At 40.5% G+C, this 25,339-nt stretch overlaps 1 protein-coding gene across 1 annotated transcript; it reads left to right on the top strand.

Annotated features, from left to right (window-relative positions):
- Positions 1-9,896: 9,896 nt before the first annotated feature.
- Positions 9,897-10,401, top strand: LOC120864417 (60S ribosomal protein L17-like). Its single transcript, XM_040241477.1, has one exon. The coding sequence runs from the start codon at positions 9,961-9,963 to the stop codon at positions 10,399-10,401; it is 441 nt and encodes a 146-aa protein (XP_040097411.1). The 5' UTR covers positions 9,897-9,960.
- The last annotated feature ends 14,938 nt before the right edge of the window (positions 10,402-25,339 follow it).

Genomic DNA, 25,339 nt, shown 5'->3' with positions numbered 1-25,339 from the left:
CAATCTGTAGAATGACATGCCAGTTTTCAACTGTTTGGGGATTGGTGCCCCAATTCCCACATTTTGCAGGTTCAACTGTATATACTTCATTTTACATTTCTGTACCTGAATCTCTCATATTTTGGGGGTTCTCTCATGTAAGTGGGATTGCCATGCATATGAAATTTGACTTTTTCCTATGAATCAGTCTCATGTCAACTTAATTCTTTGACCAGACACAAGAACCTAAAAGGATAAAATAGTTTTCTTCCTCTGCAACCCAGGATTCTAACAGCTGTGCATGTATAGATGACATTTAAATAATCAACTATTTCATGAATGTATATGAAGTGTCTGTACCAACACCCTCTCTTCTGGGTTATGGAATCTTAATGTTATATGATGAAGATGGAGGCAGAGACCATACTCTATCTCAGAAGACTTTATTAACATGAATAGAAGAAAACATCTAGTCGCCAACGTTTCCTTAAACCAAGGGACATTCATGAGGAATGCATACACAAATCACTACCCAACACATTATGTCTTTTTTAAAAATTTCCTCCCAACTTCAGTTTCCTTCCATCATCATCATAACCAATGTCTTGTAATGATCAGAATAACAGCTATGGTTTTCCCTTTCTGGGCTATTTGTGACATCCCATGACTTAAAGAATCTTTAATTTAGACTTTAGGGTGGGAGACATTACCAGCCACTCTAGACCTTCCCAGTTTCTTGCCATATTCAAATCTGACACCCTGCTTTAAAGACTCAAGTTACGAATATATTATACAGCAGGTAAAGGAAGCTAGATCTAAAATATAACAAATGAAGGAAATTAGATTTTTATCAGGCAGCCATAAGAAGGCACGAATTGAGAAAATAAAAAAAAAGTTAGCCAAGTATTCAAAAGCAATTTCCTAAGGAGACAAAGAGAACAGTGAAAGACAATTAGTTAAAGAAAAGACTTTCAGTCTATTCCTGACCAGAGGAAATAAATTCTGTTCTAATACTGGGCTTCTGAATTAGTAATATTAATATGAGGATTTAATAGTAACCAATCAAACCCCAAATCAGTAGTTTTGAACTGGTAAAAGATCTTTTTAAAATTTTTTTTTCAAGTATGCTTCAGTTTAAGGGCTTCCTTGATAATTCAGTTGATAAAGAATTCGCCTGTAATGCAGGAGACCCCGGTTCGATTCTTGGGTTGGAAAGATCCGCTGGAGAAGGGATAAACTACCCACTCCAGTATTCTTGGGCTTCCCTGGTAGCTCAGCTGGTGAAGAATCTGCCTTCAATGTGGGAGACCTGGGTTCGATACCTAGGTTGGGAAGATTCCCCTGGAGAAGGGAAAGGCTACTTACTTCTGTATTCTAGCCTAGAGAATTCCATGGAGTGCATAGGCCATGGGGTTGCAAAGAGTCAGACATGACTGAGTGACCTTCACCTTCACTTTTCAGTTTATTTTAGCAAAAATCGATTTCAAATCAAACACCAAACCACAAATGTTTAGGAGTGCTCCACCAACAGCTCAGCAAAGAACATTTACAGAGAAAAGGAAGAAGAAAAGAAAGTCATTGATGGCTATAGCCTAAACCCTACTTTGCTGTTGGTGATCAGTGGCCCATAGCTTTCAATTTCATAACCTTGGCCAATTTCCAGCCTTATTTACTGCTTATTAGGCCTCATGGCAGTAGAGCCTCCTTAGTCTGATTGCCTCCTTGTCTTATTTAACAAATCTGAGACAAACTGTCCCCATAGCTTTGCCCCAATCACTTGTGTATTTCTTAGCTCACCCTCTGTACTTTGCCCTCTGAGAATCAAGCAAGGCCATGAGAGGTGAGGGTGGGGAGAGAACAATTAGACATTGTGACTGTCTGACAAAGGATCAATACAGTAATGCCACAGATTTATGAACAAAATGAGACTCTGGATGATCCTATTTAAGTCTTACACATCTGCTAGAAATAACGTTGGAGAAAAATGGTAATTTGGAAAGATTGCTTGACTGGGAGCCATAAGACCAGAGCTCCAGGGACAAACATGCCTCTAATTCAGATGAGAATTTGAGCAGAGATAGGCCAGTCTTAGTTGCCACATTTTCTGAAACAAAGTAAGGTTTTGGAGAAGGATGGAAAGGATGACGACTACATAAGTGTTCTAAAGGCCCTCGTGGTCACACGTCTGTGCCTGTGGGGCTGAGGGCCAGGATGAATAGAAAGTCCACAGGCAGAGTTACTGACCTCAAGCCCACTCACACAAGAGCAGAACAGCTGTTACTCTTGACATGATCTGCAAACTTCTGCATGGTCTTCCTCCCAACAGCCACTGTGCCAGTCCCCCTCTTCTGTATCTTCTGTTCTCCTTAGTCTCATTGCCTCCTTGTCTTATTTAACAAATAGGTTCTCTAGTCTCCCATGCTTCCTTCCACTTTCACTGGTGCTTATAGCTACTCCAAGTCACTGTGCTGAATAAAACTCTGTGCTGAAAATTGAATCCAAGCAGGACCATGGACACACCAAGTCACTCTGCTGAATAGAACTCTGTGCTGAAAATTGAAACCAAGCAAGACCCTGGGCACAGAAGCCTCTCTGTGTCCCCCTTTCTTATTTGCAGGATAAAGGCTTCAGCCTCCTACCAAAGAGCAGATTTAAACAGTTGCTAACCAGGGAAGTAAGGGAAAAGGGCAAAGAAGGAACAATGTTGCAGCTATTAAGACAGAATCCCGATTCCTCCAGCATTTTTTAGTTCTTCTGAAGGAAGCAAGGCTCTCATCCAGGTGGAGGGTGGTCATTTCAGGCTGAGCACAAGATTCCTGGAGCCCCATCCTGTCACCCACCACCAATCAATGAGAAGAAAATCCTATGTCCTGCAGGTCTCAGCCCACAATTTGCCTATAAATACTTCTCCCACAAACCATCAGGGAGTTCAGGTTTTTTGAGCGTGAGACACCCATTTTCCTTGCTTGCCCCTAAAATAAACCTTTCTCTGATCCAAACTCTGCCATTTCAGTTTGTTTGATTTCACTGTGCCAGGCACATGAGCTCTTGCTAACAAAACAAACCTTAGAATAAACTTCTCACTCTTGGGTTTATGTTCCATCCCATTGCCATGGTCTGCAGTCCTTACATGATCTGGCATCTTCTCACTTCTCAATTCATCATGCACTGCTTTCCCTCTCATTTTTAAAACTTGATTCCAAACTGTTCTAATTTCCATTTTACAAATATGACATGCCACTTCAACCTTGGGGTCTTCTGTCCTGCCTGTGTGTGCAACTCTTCTTACCCCTTCTTCATCCAGCTAACAACTACTGATCCTTTATATCCACCACTAATGCCTCTTTGGGGAAGCCTCCTTACCATGTAGGAAGTCTGCAGCTGCAATCAATAGCACGCTATAATGTAAATGGTTTAAACAAAAATAAATGTATTTCCTCACATAAAAATCCACCTGGGGATAGAGTTCCAGGGCTAACTCTGGTGTTCAGTCAGCTCCTCAGGTCCCTACGTTCTCCCTACTTGTCTGCTGTTTCCTAGGTTCCTGAGACAGCTACAAGAGTCCCAGCCATCACAGGGAGACCCTTAGCATCCAGAGAATGAAGAGGTCCCTCCCTCCATGTCTGCCTTTGCTACTGCTACTGCTAAGTCACTTGAGTCATGTCCGACTCTGTGTGACCCCATAGACGGCAGCCCACCAGGCTCCCCCATCCCTGAGATTCTCCAGGCAAGAACACTGGAGTGGGTTGCCCTTTCCTTCTCCAATGCGTGAAAGTGAAAACTGAAAAGGAAGTCACTCAGTCGTGTCTGACTCTTTGCGACCCCATGGACTGCAGCCTACCAGGCTCCTCCGTCCATGGGATTTTCCAGGCAAGAGTACTGGAGTGGGATGCCATTGCCTTCTCCTTGTCTGTCTGTATCAGGATATAAGACATTTCCCAGAAGCACTTCAACAGCTTCCCAGCTCCAAGTGGCCAGCATTGGCTACATTTCTTTTCCTTTTTTCTAATTGAAAAGGAAGTGGGGAAACAAAGTATGCTTGTAGCTTCTAGGATGAGAGTCAGAGGCTGCCATGAAGAAGATATATCCATGCAAGATAGGCTTTCTTGCTGTAAGCACTTCCTATTCTTTGTTATACTTAATGGTAGTAATCACAAGATAATTGTTAGCTGTTTGATAACTGTACATTTCCTATGTTGTTGTTCAGACACTCAGTCTTGTCCAACTCTTTTTGACTCCATGGACTGCAGCACACCAGGCTTCCCTGTCCTTTATCGTCTTCTGGAGCTTGCTCAAACTCATGTCCATTGAGTTGGTGATGCCATCCAACCATCTCATCCTTGCAGTGTGACCTGAGGGAGCTACCTCACTTGGTTGAGAGTCATTTTTCTCAAATGAAATATGGTAACTAAAATGGTGACTTCTATTGATGATTCAGTGAGAGTGTGATTAAAATCTGAGGAAAAAGTATAACCTTACTTATCTCAAATAATTGTTGCTATTAGCATTATAATCATTACTACTCCTGATATTATAGAAAGATACTTTGCTTCATTTTTTTTTTTCCTTATGATGGAGTTTAGGGAAGGCTACCCCAAATATGTCACTTTGGTATATCAATTATTTGCAGTTAAAGTTACTTGAACAACTGACACAAGAAGGACACACTCACCCTCCTTGATCTTGGAAAGTGAAACCTAGCAGGATTCCATGGGGCATTGCCTCATATCCTCTGCTTTAGCTTCTCTCTGAAGTACCTAGACAACAGTATTTGATGAGCATTTTCTGAGTTGTTTAGCAGATGTAAAAAAACCTCTCCCTCACCAACAAAGGGAAGATGTTAACTACTTGATGACCATGAGCACATAACCCGAGGCCTTCTGGAGCCTAAGGATTGATGCTGTGTACCCCTGTGGCACCGCCCCATTACCTCACCATCAGCCAGTCAGAGAACGGTGCACAAAATGATCACAGACCCTACAAACGCTCTCCCTCACCTGTCTTTTAAAAATGCTTGGCCAATCCCTTCAGTGAGTCTGGGGCCTTTAGAGCATGTGCCACCCTTCTCCTTGCTTGACCCTACAATAAACCTTTCTCCACTCCAAACTCTGATGTTTCAGTTTGTTTGACCTCACTGTGTGCCAGACATATAAACTTGTGTTAACAAAAGCAGGCAATAAATCCCCCACGTCAAAGGATCCCTCCCTGTGCCAGGAAGTCCTTATCACCAGAGAAGGCTCTATCAACAAACCTTGCTATTTCTTTACTACTTTACTTTCTAATTTACTACCCTTCACCCAAACCCCTCTGTCTTGTCAATTCTTTACAAATGTATTGTTCCCCCCGCCTCCCCCGCCCCTGCAAACAGTAAAAAAGCTGCCTGCTTTGGTCATTTGAGACTCATAGTCCTATGAACTCTCATAGGAGTTAATATCTTTTTCCTCCATTGTGTCCATTTAATTACTGCAACAGCCAAAAGAACCAAGAGTGGGAGAGACTTTTCCCCTCCCTGAAACTTACCTGTATGTTCATCATAGCAAAAAAGGAAACAAAAACCCCTAAGTTTCCTCCTCTGATATGAGAGGGGTGTATGAGAACAACAGGAGGGCAGGAGAACTATGAGACCCAGAAGAAAATGGAATTCTTCATCAGCCTAAGCTTAGAAGGAGAGGGCAAAGTCTAAAGGCTTCTGCAAATCTGCACAGTGCAGCCTCATTCTGCTTTCTGATAGTGGGGGAATAAATTAAAAAAAAAGAACCTTTTAAACACCTTCCAACTGAAAACCATGTGAATCTTTTCAAAAAGGCATCTAGCTTTCTTCCCAGCATATTTATCACCATTGTTCCCCTTGCCACATAGGAAATTCAGTTCAGGATGACAGAATCCATGGTATTGTTTTTTTTTTTTTTGAAACAGTGATATTTGGAGAAAATGTAAATATCTGGAGAGAGAGCAGGTGCACATGGTCACTTGGGGGGAAGATGAAGACGCATTATGGCTTCAAAATCGCAGTCACGCCTCTCAGAATCACATTTTCACCTGCCACTGAGCCCGGCTTCCAGAGCTCCCTGTGGTCTCTGGAGTCCCCACTGTGGTTTCAGCCGCCCCTGTAAAAGTCATCTTTCCACTTTGAGAAGTGCTACCAGCCTGGGCAAACATAAGCAAGAATAACTGAGTAAACAAGGCCAGGTGCAATTTGAATGCAAGTTTAAAAAAAGAACACCTTTCAAGGGAAAAAGACTACAGATCTGATTTTGAAACAGGTTAATTACTGTCTAACATCCTAATTAGCAGTGAACACTGGATTTAAAATGGTTTAACAATGGAGGGGGGCTTCAGGAATTAATACATTTGCATTTTGTAATATTATTCAATTTCTCCTTTAGAACATCCTGACCAAATATATATAGTCATGGTTTGGTGGTTCTTCCACAAAACTGGGTGAACACTTGTCATTTATAGTTGGGATGACAGACAGAAATAGTTGGACTCAATGATTTCACGTCAAAACACCAACTATATCTATATACAAAAAATTTTTGTAGGGGACAAATACAGAACTGTTTAAATTTAGGGACAACACTTAATTGAAAACTCAAAAAAAAATACTGACTGTGAACAGAGACTTCACATAAAACACTGAGAATCTGAGTGATTGGTGGAAATAGTTGTCACTCATATCAGACTAGTTTAACACTTGTCCTCACAGAGAAAATATAAATGTCTAGATGAATGTATTTCACATGCTACCTATACACCACTTGATCTGAACTCATTATATGTAGAAGAGTTCTTTGCGTTTATTCATATCCAGAGTTTTAACTTTTTCAACAGTAGCTAAAATGGAGAATGTCTTTCATAGTGTCAGATATCACTATTGGCTTATACTCAGACTGGATTCATTATTTACACTCTGCTTGAAATTCTAATTATCTAAACCTCAAAGTAGCCAATATATCAGTCATGTAACTTGACATTTATATGAACATAAAACAGTAACAATTTCATGGATCTTTATGACTGCCAAATCAGAGAATCCAAAATGACACTCTAGGTCAAAAATGATTGTTAACCAGAATTTTTTCTCTCCCGCCAGATATAATGTGCCATTGAGTATATTTTGAATACTTAAACTATGGAGTATGGAGGCTCAAGAAGAAAATGTGTTATGGAGGGCAAAAGCAAAGCAAAACAATAACAACATATGAAAACAATAAAAAAGAACAACTATTTGATTCATTTGCCATCTTGCAGACTTTGTTATTAATAAATAGCACAGATGAAATCACTCCATCACAGTCTGAGAATACTAAAACCAAAAGACATCCTTCTGTTGAGTTGAATAAAAAGTAAACAGGCAAAAAACCCTTACCATTAAAAAAGGGAATAGACCTTACCACACTATCAACATCAGTTTACCCCAAAACACTGCCCAAGCAGGCAATGACAGACAGAGGGGAGAGTGAGATGGAAGAGCAACTAAGTGACAGAGAAGGCAGGTTGAGGGTCCTAGCATGGATTTGGTAGAAGCTCTAAAGAAACAAACAGAGGAAGGTGGAAGAGCAAAATCTGAATAAAAGTAGTTGATTTTTTTTTTCTCAAAATGAAAGAAAACTCACATTTTAGATTAAAAGAGATCTGCTACTGCCAAGGACAAATACAGTAAGTCTACATATGGAAACATTATCATCACCCTTCAGGCAGGAAAAAACACTCAAATTACCAGGGGTCAAAGACCAACTATCCTCAAATGAAGGATATTTTATATTTTATCCTCAAATAAACTGAAAGCCAATTTTTAATCACTGTCCATTCTGGGTGGTGCTAAAAAAGTGAAAATAAAAGCAACAACAAAAACCTCATCAACCAAGAAATATTAGCCATTCAATCATTCAAAATCCATTAAACAATTATTCACAGGCATATGAGAACTAAGGTAATTTACCCAAATCAACGATTAAGAGAAGAAAAGTGAACTCAATTAAAAGGTGTGGAGGTTACCAAAGAACAGAAATCTTGATTTAAAATATTGGTAAATTTTGGGGTACCTATCGAGAAAGCTGTATAGTGTACTATACTTAAGCTTTTTGTTTGAAATAACAGTGGATCACTACACAGTTTCAAGAAAGAAGACCAATTTAGGAGGGAACACTCAGAATGTTGGGCTCCTGTTTACATTAAAATATTGAAGGCTGACCGGAAAAATGTGGAAAGCAAGCTAGAATAATTGGGAAAATAAAGTCAGTATTTTCATTGAATTATAATATAGACCAATTCATGCAAGAATCATTAATGGGGGGTATGATGCTGAGAATCAAGACATGAAAGGTTTTCTATTTTGTGATAAAGTGCCTGACTTCAGTATTTGATGTTTAACTAGTGACAGGTTTTAAGTCTCATTCCTCTCTTTTCCCTCTCTGGTCCCCCTCTAAGTAAAAGGATAAGGAGGCCACAATACTCCTTTTATTGGCAGGAGTTTCAAATCCATCAAGCTCCTGCCCACCTATAGGAAGTCTTATCCAGGTCCAAACCCCTAACCATTGTAAAATGCCAGTCTCCATTCCCCGTTCTCTCTCAAGGGCCTGTTTGGGAAGCTGACTGCCCTGCTGTTTACCCATGAAGTTAAAAAAAAAAAATCTTCATTTGAGTAATATATCTTTTCATGCCCTCTTTCTATGTATGTGGCATCATCATTGTCATCATTTAAATCAAATTTTGCATTGAGTCCATCCCATTTAATCCGGATTGAGTCTTGAATTCAAGATTATTCCTGTTAATCAGTTTTCAAGTACCAAGTTGTAAGGTAAAAACATACACTGTGGAGAAATAAGACAACACTTTGACTGGGTGATCAGGTTGACATCACGGATGAGGGGCAGACATACCCGGCGAGTCCCCAAGAGTGACAGGCCACTGTGCAGTTTTCCAACTCAGAACACATAATTTAAAAACAACCCCGAGGGAAGATAAACTAAAAACAAGAAAGAGCCCATTAAAAAGGAAGGAAAGGGGAGAATGCAGCTTTTATTCTTCAAATGTGTCAATATCTTAAAAACAGGGAAGGCTAGAGAAATGTATCAAATTAAAGAATACATGACAACTAAATGCAGCACCTGACTCTACACTGGAGTTTGTATTGAAAGGGAAAAATACTATAAATGACACTGGGTCAACTGATAAAAATGGAATGCAGATATATATTTAACTATTATATTAATATATTTATTAAAGTTGATGTGTGTACATGTGCTCAGCCATGTATGACTCTTTGTGACCCCACGGACTGTAGCCTGCCAGGCTCCTCGGTCCATAGAACTCTCCAGGCAAGAATACTAGAGTGGGTTTGCCATTTCCTCCTCCAGGGGATCTTTCTGGCCCCAGAATCGAATCCTCATCTCTTGTGTCTTCTGCATTAGCAGGTGGATTCTCTACCACTGTGTCACCTAGGATGCCCACTGAAGCTGGTAACTGCCCTTTATTTAAGAAGGTATCCCGTTCTTAGGAAATATATACTTAAGTATTCAGTTTAAAGGGCGATGACACAACACTCTCAAATAGTTCACCAAAAATCGCATGTGTGTACACACATGCAGACTATACTTATTAATGATAGAACACAAAATGAGTGAAATGTTAACAATCCATGAATCCAGGCCAAGTGTATATAGATATTCTTTTCATTATGAAAACCACTCTTCTGAAAACTAAAAAATTATTTTGAAAGTAAAGGTTGAAACATCTTGCATGTTCTTCCATATGCATAGTTTGAGAAATAGAAGAAAAACGAGTGACAGATTTTTAATCTACTTGTATAGTAAAAAATTGATGCCTCTTTTTTTTCCAGTAAGCGGCCTGAGATGACCCCTAAAAGTGGTGCCCTATTCACTCAATCCAGAAAACCCCACAAAATCATGCAAATCAAGAGGTTCAAATCGTGTTTATTTTAAGAACACTCGTGAAACTGTCCAGGCCATAAAGGGTATGCATATCCGAAAAGCCACCAAGTATCTGAAGGATGTTACTTTAAAGAAGCAAGGTGTGCCATTCCGTCGTCACAACGGTGGAGCTGGCAGGTGTGCACAGGCCAAACAGGGGGGCTGGATGCAGGGTCGGTGGCCCAAAAAGAGTGCTGAATTTTTACTACACGTGCTCAAAAATGCAGAGAGTAATGCTGAACTTAAGGGCTTAGATGTAGATTCTCTGGTCATTGAGCACATCCAGGTGAACAAAGCCCCCAAGATGTGGCGCAGGACTTACAGAGCTCACAGTCGGATCAACCCCTACATGAGCTCTCCCTGCCACACTGCGATGATCCTTACTGAAAAAGAACAGATCGTTCCTAAACCAGAAGAGGAGGTTGCACAGAAGAAAAAGATACCCCAGAAGAAACTGAAGAAACAAAAACTTATGGCCCGGGAATAAATGCTGCAAAAAATAAATGCAAGTAAAAAGAAAAATTGAAGCCTTACATATTTATAAGAAAAATTTGATAACACACTGGGACATATACATCTCTTCACCCAACAAGTAATAAATATACATGTTTCAAAACTCATGTAACTTATAGAAAGTGTGAAGGTTCTATACCACAAGGACCAATGACAACAGTTTATTATATTAGAAAACAACAACAACAAGAACTTTAAAAATTTGGAAGCTTAAAATAACTCATGTGCTATAAAGAAAATCAAACTGGAAATATTCTTGTAAGAATTAGATATGCTTATAACTGAATGACAATCAAAATATCCTATGTTACAACTGGAAGGAGCTAAAATGGTGCTTGGAATTATAGCCAACCTGAATTCATTTTTTAAAACTTTAAATAAGCATCTCCCTACAAAAGCTGAAACAGAACATAATAAACCAAATGAAAGAAGATGAAAGAATAAATACGGAAACATCAAAGCATAATAGAAAACATGATGACAAACTTTCCTGTTGGTAGAACCTGCCTGTCAACGCAGGGGACACAGGTTTGATCCTTGGTCCAGAAAGATTCCACAAGCTGCCGGGCAACTAAGCCATTGCACCTCAACTACTGAGCGCATATGCGACACAGCTACTGAAGCCTGCTTGCCTAGAGAGCATGCTCCACGAGACAAGCCACCCCATGAGAAGCCCAGGCACTGCAACTAGAAGGTAATCCTCACTCGCCACAGCAAGCCTGCTAAGCGGCAAGGAAGACTGAGCACAGCCAAAAACAAATGTTTCTTTTTAAAGCAAACACAACTGTGATTTTTAAAAATGGTAAATAAAGTAAAAAACACTATCTTATGAGCTAGACAAGCTCCAGCTCAGCTTATTGGAGGGAAAATACTGAGAAAAAGAAATGACATAACTGGAGATAGCATAGAGTTTCTATGTGTTATTTGAATGACAAACATATATACAAAAACATTTTGTCTATGAAACTAGCTCATTTGTACTGGTATGGACCAACCTAGAGTCTGACATACAGAGCAAAGTAAGGCAGAAAGGCTTCTCTGGTGGCTCAGCTGGTAAAGAAACTGCCTACAATGTGGGAGACCTGGGTTAGATCCCGGGGTTGGAAAGATCCCCTAGAAAAGGGAATGGTATCCAGTCCAGTATTCTGGCCTAGCAAATTCCATGGACTATATAGTTCCGGGGTCACAAAGAGTCGGACACGACTGAGTGACTTTCACATTCATTCATTCAAATAGAAAGAGAAAAACAAATACCGTATCGTAACATATATAGATGGGATGTTAAAAAACAATGGTACAGATGAACCTATTTGCAGGGCAGAAATAGACACATCGATGTAGAGAATGGACACGTGGGCATAAAGGGGGACGGCAAGGGCGAGACAAATTTGGAAAGTAGCATTGACATATATACACTGCTGCTGCTGCTGCTAAGTTGCTTCAGTCATGTCTGACTCTGTGCGACCCCAGAGATGGCAGCCCACCAGGCTCCCCTGTCCCTGGGATTCTCCAGGCAAGAACACTGGAGTGGGTTGCCATTTCCTTCTCCAGTGCATAAAAGTGAAAAGTGAATGAGAAGTCGCTCAGTCATGTCCAACTCTTCGAGACCCCATGCACTGCAGCCTACCAGGCTCCTCCATCCATGGGATTTTCCAGGCAAGAATACTGGAGTGGGGTGCCACTGCCTTCTCTGACATATACACTACAATGGGTAAAATAGCTACTGGGAAGCTGCTGTATAGCACAGGGAGCTTAGCATGGTGCTCTGTGATGACCTAGATGAGTGGAATGTGGGGATGGTGACAGGGAAGCTCAAGAGAGGAGACATGTATACCTATGGCTTATTCACATTGTTGTACAGCAGCAACAGCCCTGTAAAACAACTATACTCCAATTTTGTTTAAAAAGATAAATACAAAAACAAATAAAATGGCTGTTTTTTAAACAAAAATACTAATTATCAAAACCCCCCAGAACAGGAGAAAACAAAAATTAGCAATCAGAAATATTTCACTCAATAATTTTTTTTAATCCACCATCAATGACACTAACCAGCAAGGAGTAGATACTTCTTTTATAATAGATGCAGAAAGTAGGAAAACAAGAGAAAAAAATGAGATGATAGTATAGTTTGACACCAAACCAAAGAAGTTTAAAAAAAACTTAGACCATTTCCTTTGTCTACACAAGTGTAAAAAGACTGGGGATAGGGTACGCTGCGATCTTTACACTACTCATGAACATTCTAAACCATTAGAAGTCATATGGTCTTAATTGTTGACATACCAGATTCTCCTACTAGGCTGTTAACATCTCAAGAACAAGCACTGTGAATTTTCCATTTCACAATGGCAGAGAAGGTCTTAAATGGGCATGGGCATAGAATCAGCTATAGAGGACTTTTTGACCTGGTTTTTGTATTGTTTTCATTTAGATCTGCAAATTCTGTCCCCAAAGAAATCAATGAGGTATATGTAGACCAAGAAAGGACATTCAGTTCAGTTGCTCAGTCATGTCCGACTCTTCGTAACCCCATGAATTGCAGCACGCCAGGCCTCCCTGTCCATCACCAACTCCCGGAGTTCACTCAGATTCACGTCCATTGAGTCAGTAATGCCATCCAGCCATCTCATCCTCTGCCATCCCCTTCTCCTCCTGCCCCCAATCCCTCCCAGCATCAGAGTCTTTTCCAATGAGTCAACTCTTCGCATGAGGTGGCCAAAGTACTGGAGTTTCAGCTTTAGCATCATTCCCTCCAAAGAAATCCCAGGGCTGATCTCCTTGGTGCACTTTTTCAAAAACAAATTCTGCAGATAATTCCAATGTCCAGCTCTAATTAATAACTAATGTGCTCAAACATAATGCAAGGTTAACACATAAAATATGGTGAATATTTTATGGATCATAAAATATGGTCAGTAAGTGCTTGTTAAATAGAACTTAGTTTGCAACAGTCTACCCTTTATTTTTGCCCCTGACTTCTTACAGCCTGCTCAGAGAGGCTTACCAATAAAGCTTTAGTTTCCTTAGCCCAAAGGTGCCTTTCCTCATACTGCTCTGAGCATTCAAGCCTCACTCTTAATGCTTCTCTACCTCACCAAAACCCACAAGCTACGTCAAATCCCCTGGATTCCTGGAGCATAGATGCCCCTGGAAGAACCAGGACCCAGAGATGAAAAACCTGATGCCTGTCAGGTTCCTCATGCCTGACAACATGGCTCAGGCAAGAGGAACCACATACATACATCTGATATCTTCCTGATGAGATCTGCTCTCTTGGTGACTATAGTATTAAAGGTCTTCAAGGCTAGCTTCCTAAGAGATCTGCCCTCTGGGAAGATTCATTTTAGCCACACCTCTGTCTTTTCCTCCTTCCCAACTATGCAGTGGATTTTCTCTAATCTCCAGGAAGGTATGCATGGATGCTCATGACTGTGTCCACCCTACAGAGCACCAAGCTTCAAGGTGTGTATTAGCCAGTGTGCTGGAGCCCATTTAATTTGTCAATTAAAAGTTTGACCTCATTTATTTTCACAGGCTGATGATCAAAGAACTCAAGGTTACTGAGATTCAAGTACCTTCACTAGTGACAGATTTAAATGGAAAAAAAAAGATACTGACTTAAGATTTGAGCATCAGACTGTCCTTAGAATCCACCTGAAATGCAAGAGACCCAGGTTCAATCCCTGGTTCAGGAAGATCCCCTTGAGAAGGGAATGGCTACACACTCCAATATTCTTGCCTGGAGAATCCCATGAATAGAGGAGCCTAGCAGGCTGCAGTCTAAGGGGTCACAGAGAGTCCGACACGACCGAGTGACTAGGCATGCACGCACTAAGACAAAATAAGCTGGAAAAATTTAAGACCTGAAGTTCATTAACTGGCAATTCTTCTTGTACAATATCTTTCATCAGGTTTAGAAGTAAATTCATTATCATGACTAAGCAAAAGATTGGGAGCAAAGAACATCTTCATTTGAGGTTCAAAATCTGATATCTTTTCAAGACAAGACTAGTTAGAAGTGTCCATCTTCCCTACTTTCCTTCCTGCCTCCACATTCAAATCTCCCACTTCAGCTTGCTGATGCTGGAAATCCCTTTGAGTAGAAACAGAGAGAAACGAGAGGGCCAAGGAACCTCCTATAAAACAGCCTATCCCATGAAAGAAAGATGTCAAGCAGAACCATCTTGACACAGTGACAGTCGACCACAGAGCGGAAGTCCAGACCTTGCACACACTATGACAGCTATGATAGATCCATACTTAATCTGACCCTAGACACATCCAGATGGGGCATGAAGGAGGGAAACGGAGGGCAAGAAGAAATTTGATTAACTCAGAGAGGAAAGAATGGTGTAAGTTAGTTTACTGGAATAAACTTGGGTGAGCCAAGCAGCACTGCTTTGGGGACCACCTAATGGTACAGTACTGAGGGGCCTTCTGGTCACTTGACCACACATCATTGTATAGCCATGACACCAGGGAGGCTCCAGCACACTGTTTAATACACCCCTTGAAGCTCAGTGCTCTGCAGGGTGGACACACTCACGAGCACCCATGCACACCTACCTGGAGATTTGAGAAAATCCACTGCATAGTTGGGAAGGAGGAAAAGACAGAGGTGTGGCTAAAATGAATCTTCCCCGAGGGCAGATCACTTAGAAATTTAACTTGTCAATTAAAAGTTAGTTTGACCTCATTTATTCTCACAGACTGATGATCAAAGAACTCAAGGTTACTGAGATATCAAGTACCTTCACTAGTGACAGATTTAAATGGGAAAAAAAGATACTGAGGATACTATAGAGCAGCAGTCCCCAACCTTTTTGGCACCAGGAGCTGGTTTCATGGAAGACAAATTTTCCACAGACTGGGGGAGAGGGGTGGAGGGGACAGTTTGGGGATGATTCAAGTGCATTACATTTACTGTGCACTTTATTTCTGTTATGACATCTGCTCTACCTCAGATCATCAGACATTAGATTTTGGAGACCAGGGGTCCGTGGGAACTAATTAATCTCTTTAATTAGTCCATCTGATAGACACTGCCATTGTGCAAAACACATCATTGCAAGAAGACACTGCCCAGCAATTTTTTAAAGAAGTGTCCACATGTTCTACTCCAGCTATTACTACCCAGGAGTACAAGAAACTTATTGGGGAAAAATTCTAGACGAGTCTGCTGCTGGGCCGGAAACATATTTCTTTTATGTAAATATTATCTTCCAGTCACTTTGAAAGTGATTTCATCATTAGATTAGGTGTCATTATTCTAGATCCCTCTCTAAAGCTGATTTCTTTTATGACTGAGTCCCTGCTATGTTTGCTTCTGATCTTTCTTATTTATTATGCTCATATTCATTTTACACACTGCAGGCAATTGATATTTTTCTGCTTATAATTGCTGAAGCCCATCAACAAGCATTAGCAGATGGCCCCCAACAGAGCCACACATGCTCCCCGATACCCAACTGTGTAAGTAGTCAATAGAGAGTCTATTCTAGAGTTGCTGATGATTGATCTTTGGGAGAATAGACGTATGCACAAGAGACAATAGGCAAAGAGACCAAAATGGTTTACAATTTGTATTGTGTGACTCAGTCTATTAGAGCAGAAAAGAAAGATCAATGTAGTGTGAGTCACTAAGAACATTGTTAGAAAGGGCTAAATGTGTATTGGCACTTGAAGGATGGGTAAAAACTGTAAAGGAGGAAATAAAGAAATTGGAATTAAAACATAATGTTCGACAATCAATGGGAAAGGAACGTTTTTCCTGTGTTTGAGGAGTTCCCTACTATGAAATAAAGAATTGGCCAATACAGAAGTTGAAAATACCACATGATATTTCCAGTTAGCCCTTTCAGTTTAGGCATGGACACATGACCTGGGTTTGTTATATCAGATGATCCCATCCCAGGCTCTTCATCAGAAGCTGGATGCTGAAGTAAGGACAATTTGTCACATAACCAGCTGCAGAGGAAATCCTCTAAATCAACTTGAGACAAATTTGGTGCATTGTTTTTAACTTCATGACTTCAAAGCTTGGTTTTCTGGCTCTCCTGAATACTCTTTATATGCTACTATCTATTTTTTAATACATATCATTTTCTTTTGAAACTAACCAAAGGTGGTTGCTATTGTTTTCTACTAACAACCCTGAATGAAGGCACATAACGGAACCCTAGGTATAAGATAGAGACACACTAGCACAAGGAGGCGATAACCTGGCTTGGGAAAAATAACAGCAAAGGGAGTACCATCTTTTCTTAAATCTACCTGACAAGTTCACATGGGCTGATCAAATTAACTAGTGAACACCAGACACTTAAAAAATATATTGCCAGTTTGGATGAAGAAGTGATACCAATCTCTCGTTCTTCTCCCAAGTTGATCCCATTACATGATCATTGCATGATATGATCATTTTATCTAGTTGGCCAGGCTAGGGGATGATATAAAATCAATTACTTTTTCCATTTGGATCTTAATATCCCATCTCTGGATCCCATCAAGACAATCTTCTAGAGAAAAGTTGAAGGTGACAAATCTTAAAATATGCTACATAAACATCCTGGAAAATAATCCACTGGGAAACTTACTTACAAATGCAGATTCTCTGGCCAGTCCTCCCAAGAATTTTTTCAATAGATTACTGTGGAAGGCCCCAGGATCTTAATCTTAGTAAGTCACCTGGGTTTTCCCAGAACACTTTTACATTAGGGAACCAGTGACCTGTGGGCTCAAAGTGAGTTTAGCACATCATGGAAAAGTACCACTTCACTTCCAGACAGGAACTAGATCTTATACAGGGTTTTCCTTCAAGTCCTGTCCAGCAGAAACAGGTTCTGTTTCTCTGTGATTTGTTTCCTTATTGATCATGCACCAGAATTAGGATTTCTTTATTCTTATAATTTTATCAAAACTGAATCTAATTATCGCTTCACCCTCTTCATTTTAATTAGGGATTTCAAAATTAACATTAATATAGAGACATTGCATCTTGGAAGAAATAGTTTGCCTTGTTAGAAATAGTTTGAAATGGTCAACAACTATTGAAACAGACAGTTTAAACCAGAATGTATCCATCATGACTCATGTTTATCCTTTCCAAATATGCTAAGGACATGATTCCCATTCACAAGGGATCCAAAGAGGAGGAGAAATTAAGTTTGATGAAAAGGAACAGGTTAATGGGAAAATTTAAACTAAAGATCCTCAGCACACTGAGCGTTTGTGGATATAAACAATACAGTGAAAACTACACTGTCACCTTCCCATCACATGTTTCTTAATCATGGTAGTATGGATTCTCAAGAGCCTTGTATTTACTTTCTGGAATAGGAGGCTGTATTTGTTTGCCTTGATTGCTGTAACAAATTCTCATAAGCTGGATAAGTTAAAGCAATAGAAATTTCTTCACTGTCTTGGAGGCAGAAGTCTGAAGTCATGGTGCCAGCATCTCCAAACTCCCTCCAAAGGTACAAGGAGAGAACCCATTCTCTGCCTCTTCCAGCCTCTGGTAGCTTGTTAGTATTCTTGACTTAGAGCCATATTATATCAACATCTGCTCCTCTGGTCATATCATCTCCTCCACTACGTTGGTCAAATCTCCCTCTGCTTCACAACCTGTAAGAACGCTTACTGTTCTAAGGTCCACCTAGATAATCCAGGATAAGATCCTTCTCTCAAAATCCTTAACTTAAACAGATCTTTTGGCATATAAGGTAATATTTACTCCTATAAATAATAGTCACAGGTTTTAAGAATTAGGACACTGATGCAAATTTTGAAGGCCACCATTCAGGGGTCTTTAGATTTAGGGGGAGACTATATTCCTTTAAATATAAAATTATTTGTGAAGGTGTTTTAATTTTTATTAGATTCCCAAAATGTTCTTGATTCAAAAAAAATTTTTTTTTAATTACTGCTTCAGTAAAAGATGGGGTTGAACAATACTTGGAGAATATATTGAGAAAGTCTAACTTCCTCAATTGCCAAGACAAGATTTATTGAAAGCTTTCATTGCATCTCTCCCCTACTTCTTTCTCTCTCCCCCAAGAGCCCCTGGGCTACTCCAGGACAGCGTATATGGAACCCACCATTAGCTCCAAAACTAACAAAATGGGCAATTTGCCTGTCACTGTGCTGCTTTACTCATGTCACTGCTTATCTTTGAGCCTCAGACACTCTCCTCTCCAAAGACGTGAAACAGTCCTGAACAAAGCAATTTTCTAAGGTCTTTCCTGGTATCTCCCAAGACTAAGAGATCATTAGGAAGTGATACCTGTCCCCAGCCCACCATGACTACTTCATGACTTTTACTGGATCAATAAATATGCCTCCAGATTTCCTGCAATCATTCCTTCCCCATCTAGCTCCAACTCAGAGGAAAAATGAACCAGTTTTAGTTTGTTCTAAGAATCTAGGATGGGATTTCTCTCAACAATTAACAACTGTGAAACCCTTCTAATATTGGTAAGGGAGCTTTCAAAGCAGGATGATTATAAGAGCTCAACAGAGAGAGTAGAGAGGTTAAACCTACAGATAAAACATGGAAAAGATCAGTGTTACACAAATTAATAGTGTTAGGTGGTTCCTCTGGATACCTTTCTCCTTTCAAGGCACCCCTCTTCATTTTAGTGTTCCCTGCCTTTGCATACCACATCTTTTTGGGGTGTCATGCCATGAGGCTTGTGGGATCTTTGTCCCCCAGCCAGGCATCAAACCCAGGCCCTCAGCAGCGAAAACGCGGAGTCTTAACCATGGGACTACCAATGAAGTGCCATGCCACACATTTTTTTCTATTCCCATTTTAGATGATCAAATTTAGTATCTTACTACAAACTCACCTATTGTTTCTAAAGATGAACTGCTATGTAAAATATGCATATATGCCATACTTGTACAACTCATATTTAATTAGCATAACTCACTTCTACTGAAATTTATATCCTAGTGTACAGCTCAATGTGCTAGTTTTTCTGTAATACCAATTCGAGGTAACTATTAAAATTTGAAAAATGCCCATGAATCTGCCCAAATTGTCTTGCGTACCTGTGGTATTCATTCTATCTTTGGGAAATACTGCCTTCATTAATTCATTTACCTATTCCATATGTGCCTGCTGTGTACCATAGTCTGTTTCACATCCCAGTAGTCAGTCTCTTAATAACCCTGAGGGATTAAAAGGTATGACCCAGATTTGAAATCCACCAGTCATGCAAAAGAGAGCAGCCTTTAAGGGTCATTTGAGACACATCTGCTATTATACAGCTGGGTATTTGCATCTCTTGGGAAAACGATTTTAAAAAAGGAAAAGATTCCACAAAATTAACTCATGACTCAGATTCCTTGTCAGTTTTTCAGTCCCCCCACCCCCGCGCTTAATGATGCTCTACCTAGCAATCAGTTTTGTAACTCAGTTAGACTCTTTACTGTGAATTGGGCAGTTCTGGAAAGCCTAAGTGTCTAGACTGATCACACACTTGCAAAGAGACAGGTTATGCCAAGACAAATGCAACACAGGCTTTACTGAATGAGCTAGAGGTGTAGAATCAAGAGAGAGCAACTTTCCACACTGGGATGGAGAATGAAAGCAAGATATCATATAGATGAGAAGTCCTTGTGTTCTTACAGAAAGCAAGACTAGAGACAGGGTGGACTCTGGCAAGCAGTCTGTGGCCTACATGTGTACAGATCAAGCACCTGGAAAAGAGTCCAGGGCTGAAAAAGGAGTCGTAGAAAGGTTCTATCACTGTCTATAATGTTATTGGACTTAGAGCCTTCTCTTCCACTCTTCCAGACTCATTGCTTTATCTACATAATTTTAAAAGATCATAAATGAGTCTTGATACATCACGGTTATCAAAAGTGTAGGATGTACAGTCAAATATACTTGAGTTCAAATATTGGCTCCATCACTTTCTAACTACGTCACCTGGAACAAATAATTTTGAATTTCAGTTGCCTCGAGCACAAGACCTATGATTGGGAGAATCAAAGAAGGTCATGCAGGAACAAATGGTCCAGATTTGATAACCAGCAAATGTTCAGGAAATGCAGCCAAATCATCACCACTCTATCAATCAGCCCAAGTCAGGAATCAAACCTGAATAACAGAGACATGGCGGGTGACCTGAACAGCAAAAAGTGGAAACTGAGTGGACACTTGCAGATAAATCCGAAATTTGAGTTGTAATTAGACGTTTCCCATGGACCAAGTGCCAAATGTGTCCAAGCACATCCATCAACCTCTATAGCAGCTTTTAATAATAGGATTCCCTGGGTCACACCTTTGGAGGGCAGATCTCATTCAGCAGGTCTGTAACTGAGCAGCACACTATGGGGCCTTCCCAGGACAGATACCCAGCCCACTCCACCTGTCCCATGTCCTCCATCTGCCTTTTGTCTGTAGAAAAATTTTAGTCAAACACTAAACTTAGAGAAGTGAACAAATGCAGAAAGAAAGGGCAACAGTCAAGCAAGCCAAAATAATAGTTCAGTCATTAAACAAACTCAAGAACCTTATCTACTCAAGGGCTATTGATAACATTCTGAGCCGTGTCCTTAATGTTTTACAGATACTGAAACCCACACCAGGTGGAAGAAGTTAACTATAGATGCCTCAAAGCACGTAACAGGCCTCACAGGGGCTGAAGCTAGAAGGTTGTTGATGCTGACTCCTGATTACCTCACCACCAACCAATCAGATGAACACCTACCAGCTGATTATATACACCACACCCCCCTTCACCCTACCTTTAAAAACTTTTCCCTGAAAGTTTTTGACAATGTTGGGTCTTTTGAGCACCAGCTGCCCTGGACTCCTTGCTTGGTGCCCTGCAGTGAACACCGCACTTTGTTTCACCACAACCCAGAGTCAGTAGATTGGCTTTACTGCTTGCAGGTGAGCAAACTCAAGTTTCGTTCTGTAACAGGTCTAAATGGAGTTGCTGAGCCGTATTTTTACTTTTGAGCATATAAGGAGTTAAGGATAAACACAAAGGACATACAAAAACATTTCTGTCTGTATATCTACAGATGAAACAACTCATTCCAGGATTTTTTGAAAAGGAATTACACTCTCATAGACTCTTTTGCCCTCCTGTTTGCTCGAGAGGCTATTCCAATGGCCATCAAGAGAGGACCCGCCCACTGTCTAGGACAGGTCTTCTCGCCTAATGTCACCTGGTCTCCCAATTATACCCTTCCCTGTGCCTCAACAAAAAGCCATTCACATCATAGCCCAATCACACGCTACCTTCAGGTTTAGAGACTTGGAAGCAGCTTGCTTTGTGGTCATACACTCTCTCCCTACTGGCTAATTGTACAAGTGTAAGGGTCCATACACTTCAACGTGGCTTTCTCTCATGGCCCCACACTCTGGGAAGCTGATTCCTGGCAATGGACTCATCAGAGGAGAGCCAATCCCAGAGTACTGCTCTCCTACAAATGGTCTGCAGCATTCAGACTGGCTATTTAGTAGTTCAGCCGCACCTCCCTCACACTCTAACACAATTCCTCCCCAGAGAAACCCTGACAAAGATGTAAAATCGGAAGTACACATCAATGAATTGGACCTGGTGACACACCAGAGTAAGAATAGATCAAATCTCCTTTCTGTCAGTCTGCAAGCTTAATTACAGAACCTCCACTGCTCATTACTCATCTTTCTTCGCAGACTGTGTAAGCAGAGGGAGCAGGGAAGACTGAACAAATGCAGAGGTTACAGAGCTCTGAGAGTACACCCTTGGGACTCTGTGAAGTATGTTTTAAGCAGTGGTGAAAAGAAAATCAGCCTGTAAAATTATTTGGATGAAAGGCACCGTAAAAACACAGCTCATTATCATTATCATTAAGCAACTGTTCGGGTGAGATGAGCACAACTAGGCCTCCCCATCCTTCCCTTCTTGGGTGAAGAAAAGGACTGAATCAGTCCCTGTCCAGTGACAGGACAAAATGTGGCACAGGAGGAAATTTTCACATCTGATTTTTGAGCCCACGGTCCTTAATAGACAATGTACCTTATTCTCCTTTTATAGATGCTTTGAAATTCTTAGGCCAGATTCTGACCCAAGTCCTTGCCTCCTTGAGGAAATGATACACCGTAAAATCTAATAATTAGAAGTGACTCACCCTGGTGTTGACACTGAAGGTGGAAGCACGCTGTGGGCACCGAGGGAGAAGCTGGACAGACAAGCAGGCTTCAAGGTCCAAGGAGCAGACTGGAAAAAAGCAGAACCCTGGCGCTAGCTTCAGTTAAGTAGAAGCACAATTATGCTGATGGACAACATCTGGCTAAAGGGGGCTGGGTCATGCCACATCACCATGGAGACGCCTAACACCTCTAATAAGGGCCACATGGTTACCTTTTGACTATTACATACTGAAAGCAGCAGCTCACCAAGAAATGGGGGGTAAAGCAGGGATTCTCAAATTAGCAAGCACCAGAATCACCTGCAGAAGTTATAAAATACAGATTTCAGGGTCTCGAGTTTCTGACTCAGTAGGCTTAAGAATATGCTTTCCTTGTAAATTGCAGGGGATACTAATGCTGCTGGTCCAGGGAAGACACTGGCAGACGGTAGGAGGCCAGAGCTGAAAAGAGAAAAAGGATTGGACCTATACTCCTGGCACACTTGGTAACCTTAAGTCCATCACTTCCCATTTCTGGCCTTAGCTGAGCCATCTGAATGAGATCATGCTTCTTAGAGAATGTGTCGTTTCATCAACGACTGAATCAGACGCCTGGGCCCAAGCCCATTTATATCAGAATTCTAGGACTGGTGCCTAAGATTATGTATTTTCACCATCATACCAGCTGATTTTTATAATCATTAAAGTTGGAACATGGCTAAACTCCAGAACTTCTATTGTATCTGTTAGCTCAAAGAGGCCATAAACTCTGTTGCTAGAAGAAAAAAAAAAAGTCATTTTCTGCTCCTGAGGAGACAATAATCATGATCTCCATGGGTAAGTAAACCTTGGGGATTCAAATCCAGACAGATTATTTTGAAAGAATAAACCAAATATTGGCTGCCTATTAAGATCCACGGAATTGCTTATAAAAGAAACAACACATGCACCGATTCCCAGTATTAAATCCACATTTTTGGAATCAGAGTGGAGGAGAAAGAGGTAAGATTCAAGGAGGAAATCAATAGATTTTCAATCCCCTTTCTCATTTTTCTATTTTTCTCATAATGTTTATCACCTATGTTAGGGCTGGCCAGCAAAATAGAACCAACAGGATATACTGAGAGAGGGGAGAGAGAAAAGGAGAGAGGAGAGAAGTTTTATTTGAAGGGATTGACTTAGAAAATTACAGAGGCAGACAACACCAAAATCTTCAGGCTGCAGCCCTGAGCTCCAGGGAAGAACTGATGTTGCAGTTTAAGGTCAACGTTCTTCTGTTGATATTGGGTTGGCCAAAATAGTCATTCAGGTTTTTTCCATATTATTGTGTGGAAACACCCAAACAAACTTTTTGACCAACCCAATATAGTTCTTTTTCTTTTGAGGGAGGTCAATCTTTGCTCTGTTAAGGCCTTCAATTTAATGGATATGGACAACCCACACTATGGAGGGTAATCTGCTTTACTCAAAGCCCACCCATCTTAACGTCCATCTCATCTTAAAAAGGAAAAAAAAAAAAGAAAAAACAAGCCTCATAGGAACATCCAGAATAATGTTTGACTAAATATCTGGACACTGTGGCCCAGCCAAGTTAGTGTATAAAACTAGCCGTCATATTACCCTCTAACCCACTACACAGCATTTCTTCCCTGTCATATACTGAGAGCATGTAAGTCAGCTCCACCAGGGCAGTGTTTGTCTGCTTCATTCACTAACACATCTCCAGAGTCAGGAATGCTATCTGATGCACTGCAGAAATGGTATAACTATCTACTGAATAGATCTTTATCACATTATCATCCCCCTCACCTTCATCCAATGTCATATGGTTATTTTGGAAAAGCAAAACTTCAACCCCCATCCTTTATTCCTCAAATGCCACATTCTTTCCATTTCTATTATGAATCATCTATCTTCAGAAATACCTGTAAGTCTCAGGATTCTCCCAAATACAGTGGATGTATTTAGGCATTGAATAGGTCTGTGTACTTTAGAACCCACAGAAGACCATTGGGCTGTGCTATGGGTATTCTCTCTCTTCTGCCAGAGAAGATGTGAGGGCTTTTCTTCCACATGCCGAAGGAGCATCCCAGCTCTTGTTACCAACAGAAATCTGGGTGCTAGGCAGCCCAGGACATAGATAAAGGTGCTAATTGGAAATTATTTACAGCTTTAATATTCCTTTTATGCCTTGGCTGTCTGAGTTATGGAATTCCTGCTGCCAAATTCACAGTGACAGGCTGTCACTCCTGCAGTTTCTTCCCCTTCTCCTTTCCTCATCTCAGATTCATGGCCCTGAACTTGCCAGTTATTTATGGATAATTCCTGGGCAGGGCCTTCAGTGGAGGAGGAACAGTGCTCACTTCCAAAGGGCTATAGGTATTCATAACCTGTGCAGGAAGACGTTTCAATAACTGACTGTCCAATCCTGTCAAAATGAAACAGACTGAAAATTGATTCAGCCTTTTGGAAACCAATCGGTGATAACATGGACCAAGAAATTTAACAGTGACCTTTTTATTTGACCCAGTAATTTCACTATGGAGAATCTATTTTAAATGTCAGGAAATATTTATACTCAAAATGTCTATCATGATATTTGTTCAAACAGCAAACATTGGTAACAGTTTAAATGTTAAATATAATGGTTTTCCTTGAATTGCAGTAGAATAAAATAGGCATCCTAAATATCATTTACAACGTGTAAATAAAACTTTTCATTATGTAGAGTGAAAATTCAGTACATAATGTTTCTTCATAAAATATTATCCAATATA

The sequence above is a fragment of the Oryx dammah genome, unplaced genomic scaffold (assembly GCF_014754425.2).
Source record: "Oryx dammah isolate SB20612 unplaced genomic scaffold, SCBI_Odam_1.1 HiC_scaffold_5, whole genome shotgun sequence".
NCBI lineage: Eukaryota > Metazoa > Chordata > Mammalia > Artiodactyla > Bovidae > Oryx > Oryx dammah.
Note: the sequence above shows the minus strand (reverse complement) of the source record. Positions and strands in the feature narration are given on the sequence as shown.

Bases quoted from the DNA above. Each gene is read 5' to 3' on its own strand.
- LOC120864417 (XM_040241477.1), top strand. From the start codon at position 9,961: ATGCATATCCGAAAAGCCACCAAGTATCTGAAGGATGTTACTTTAAAG.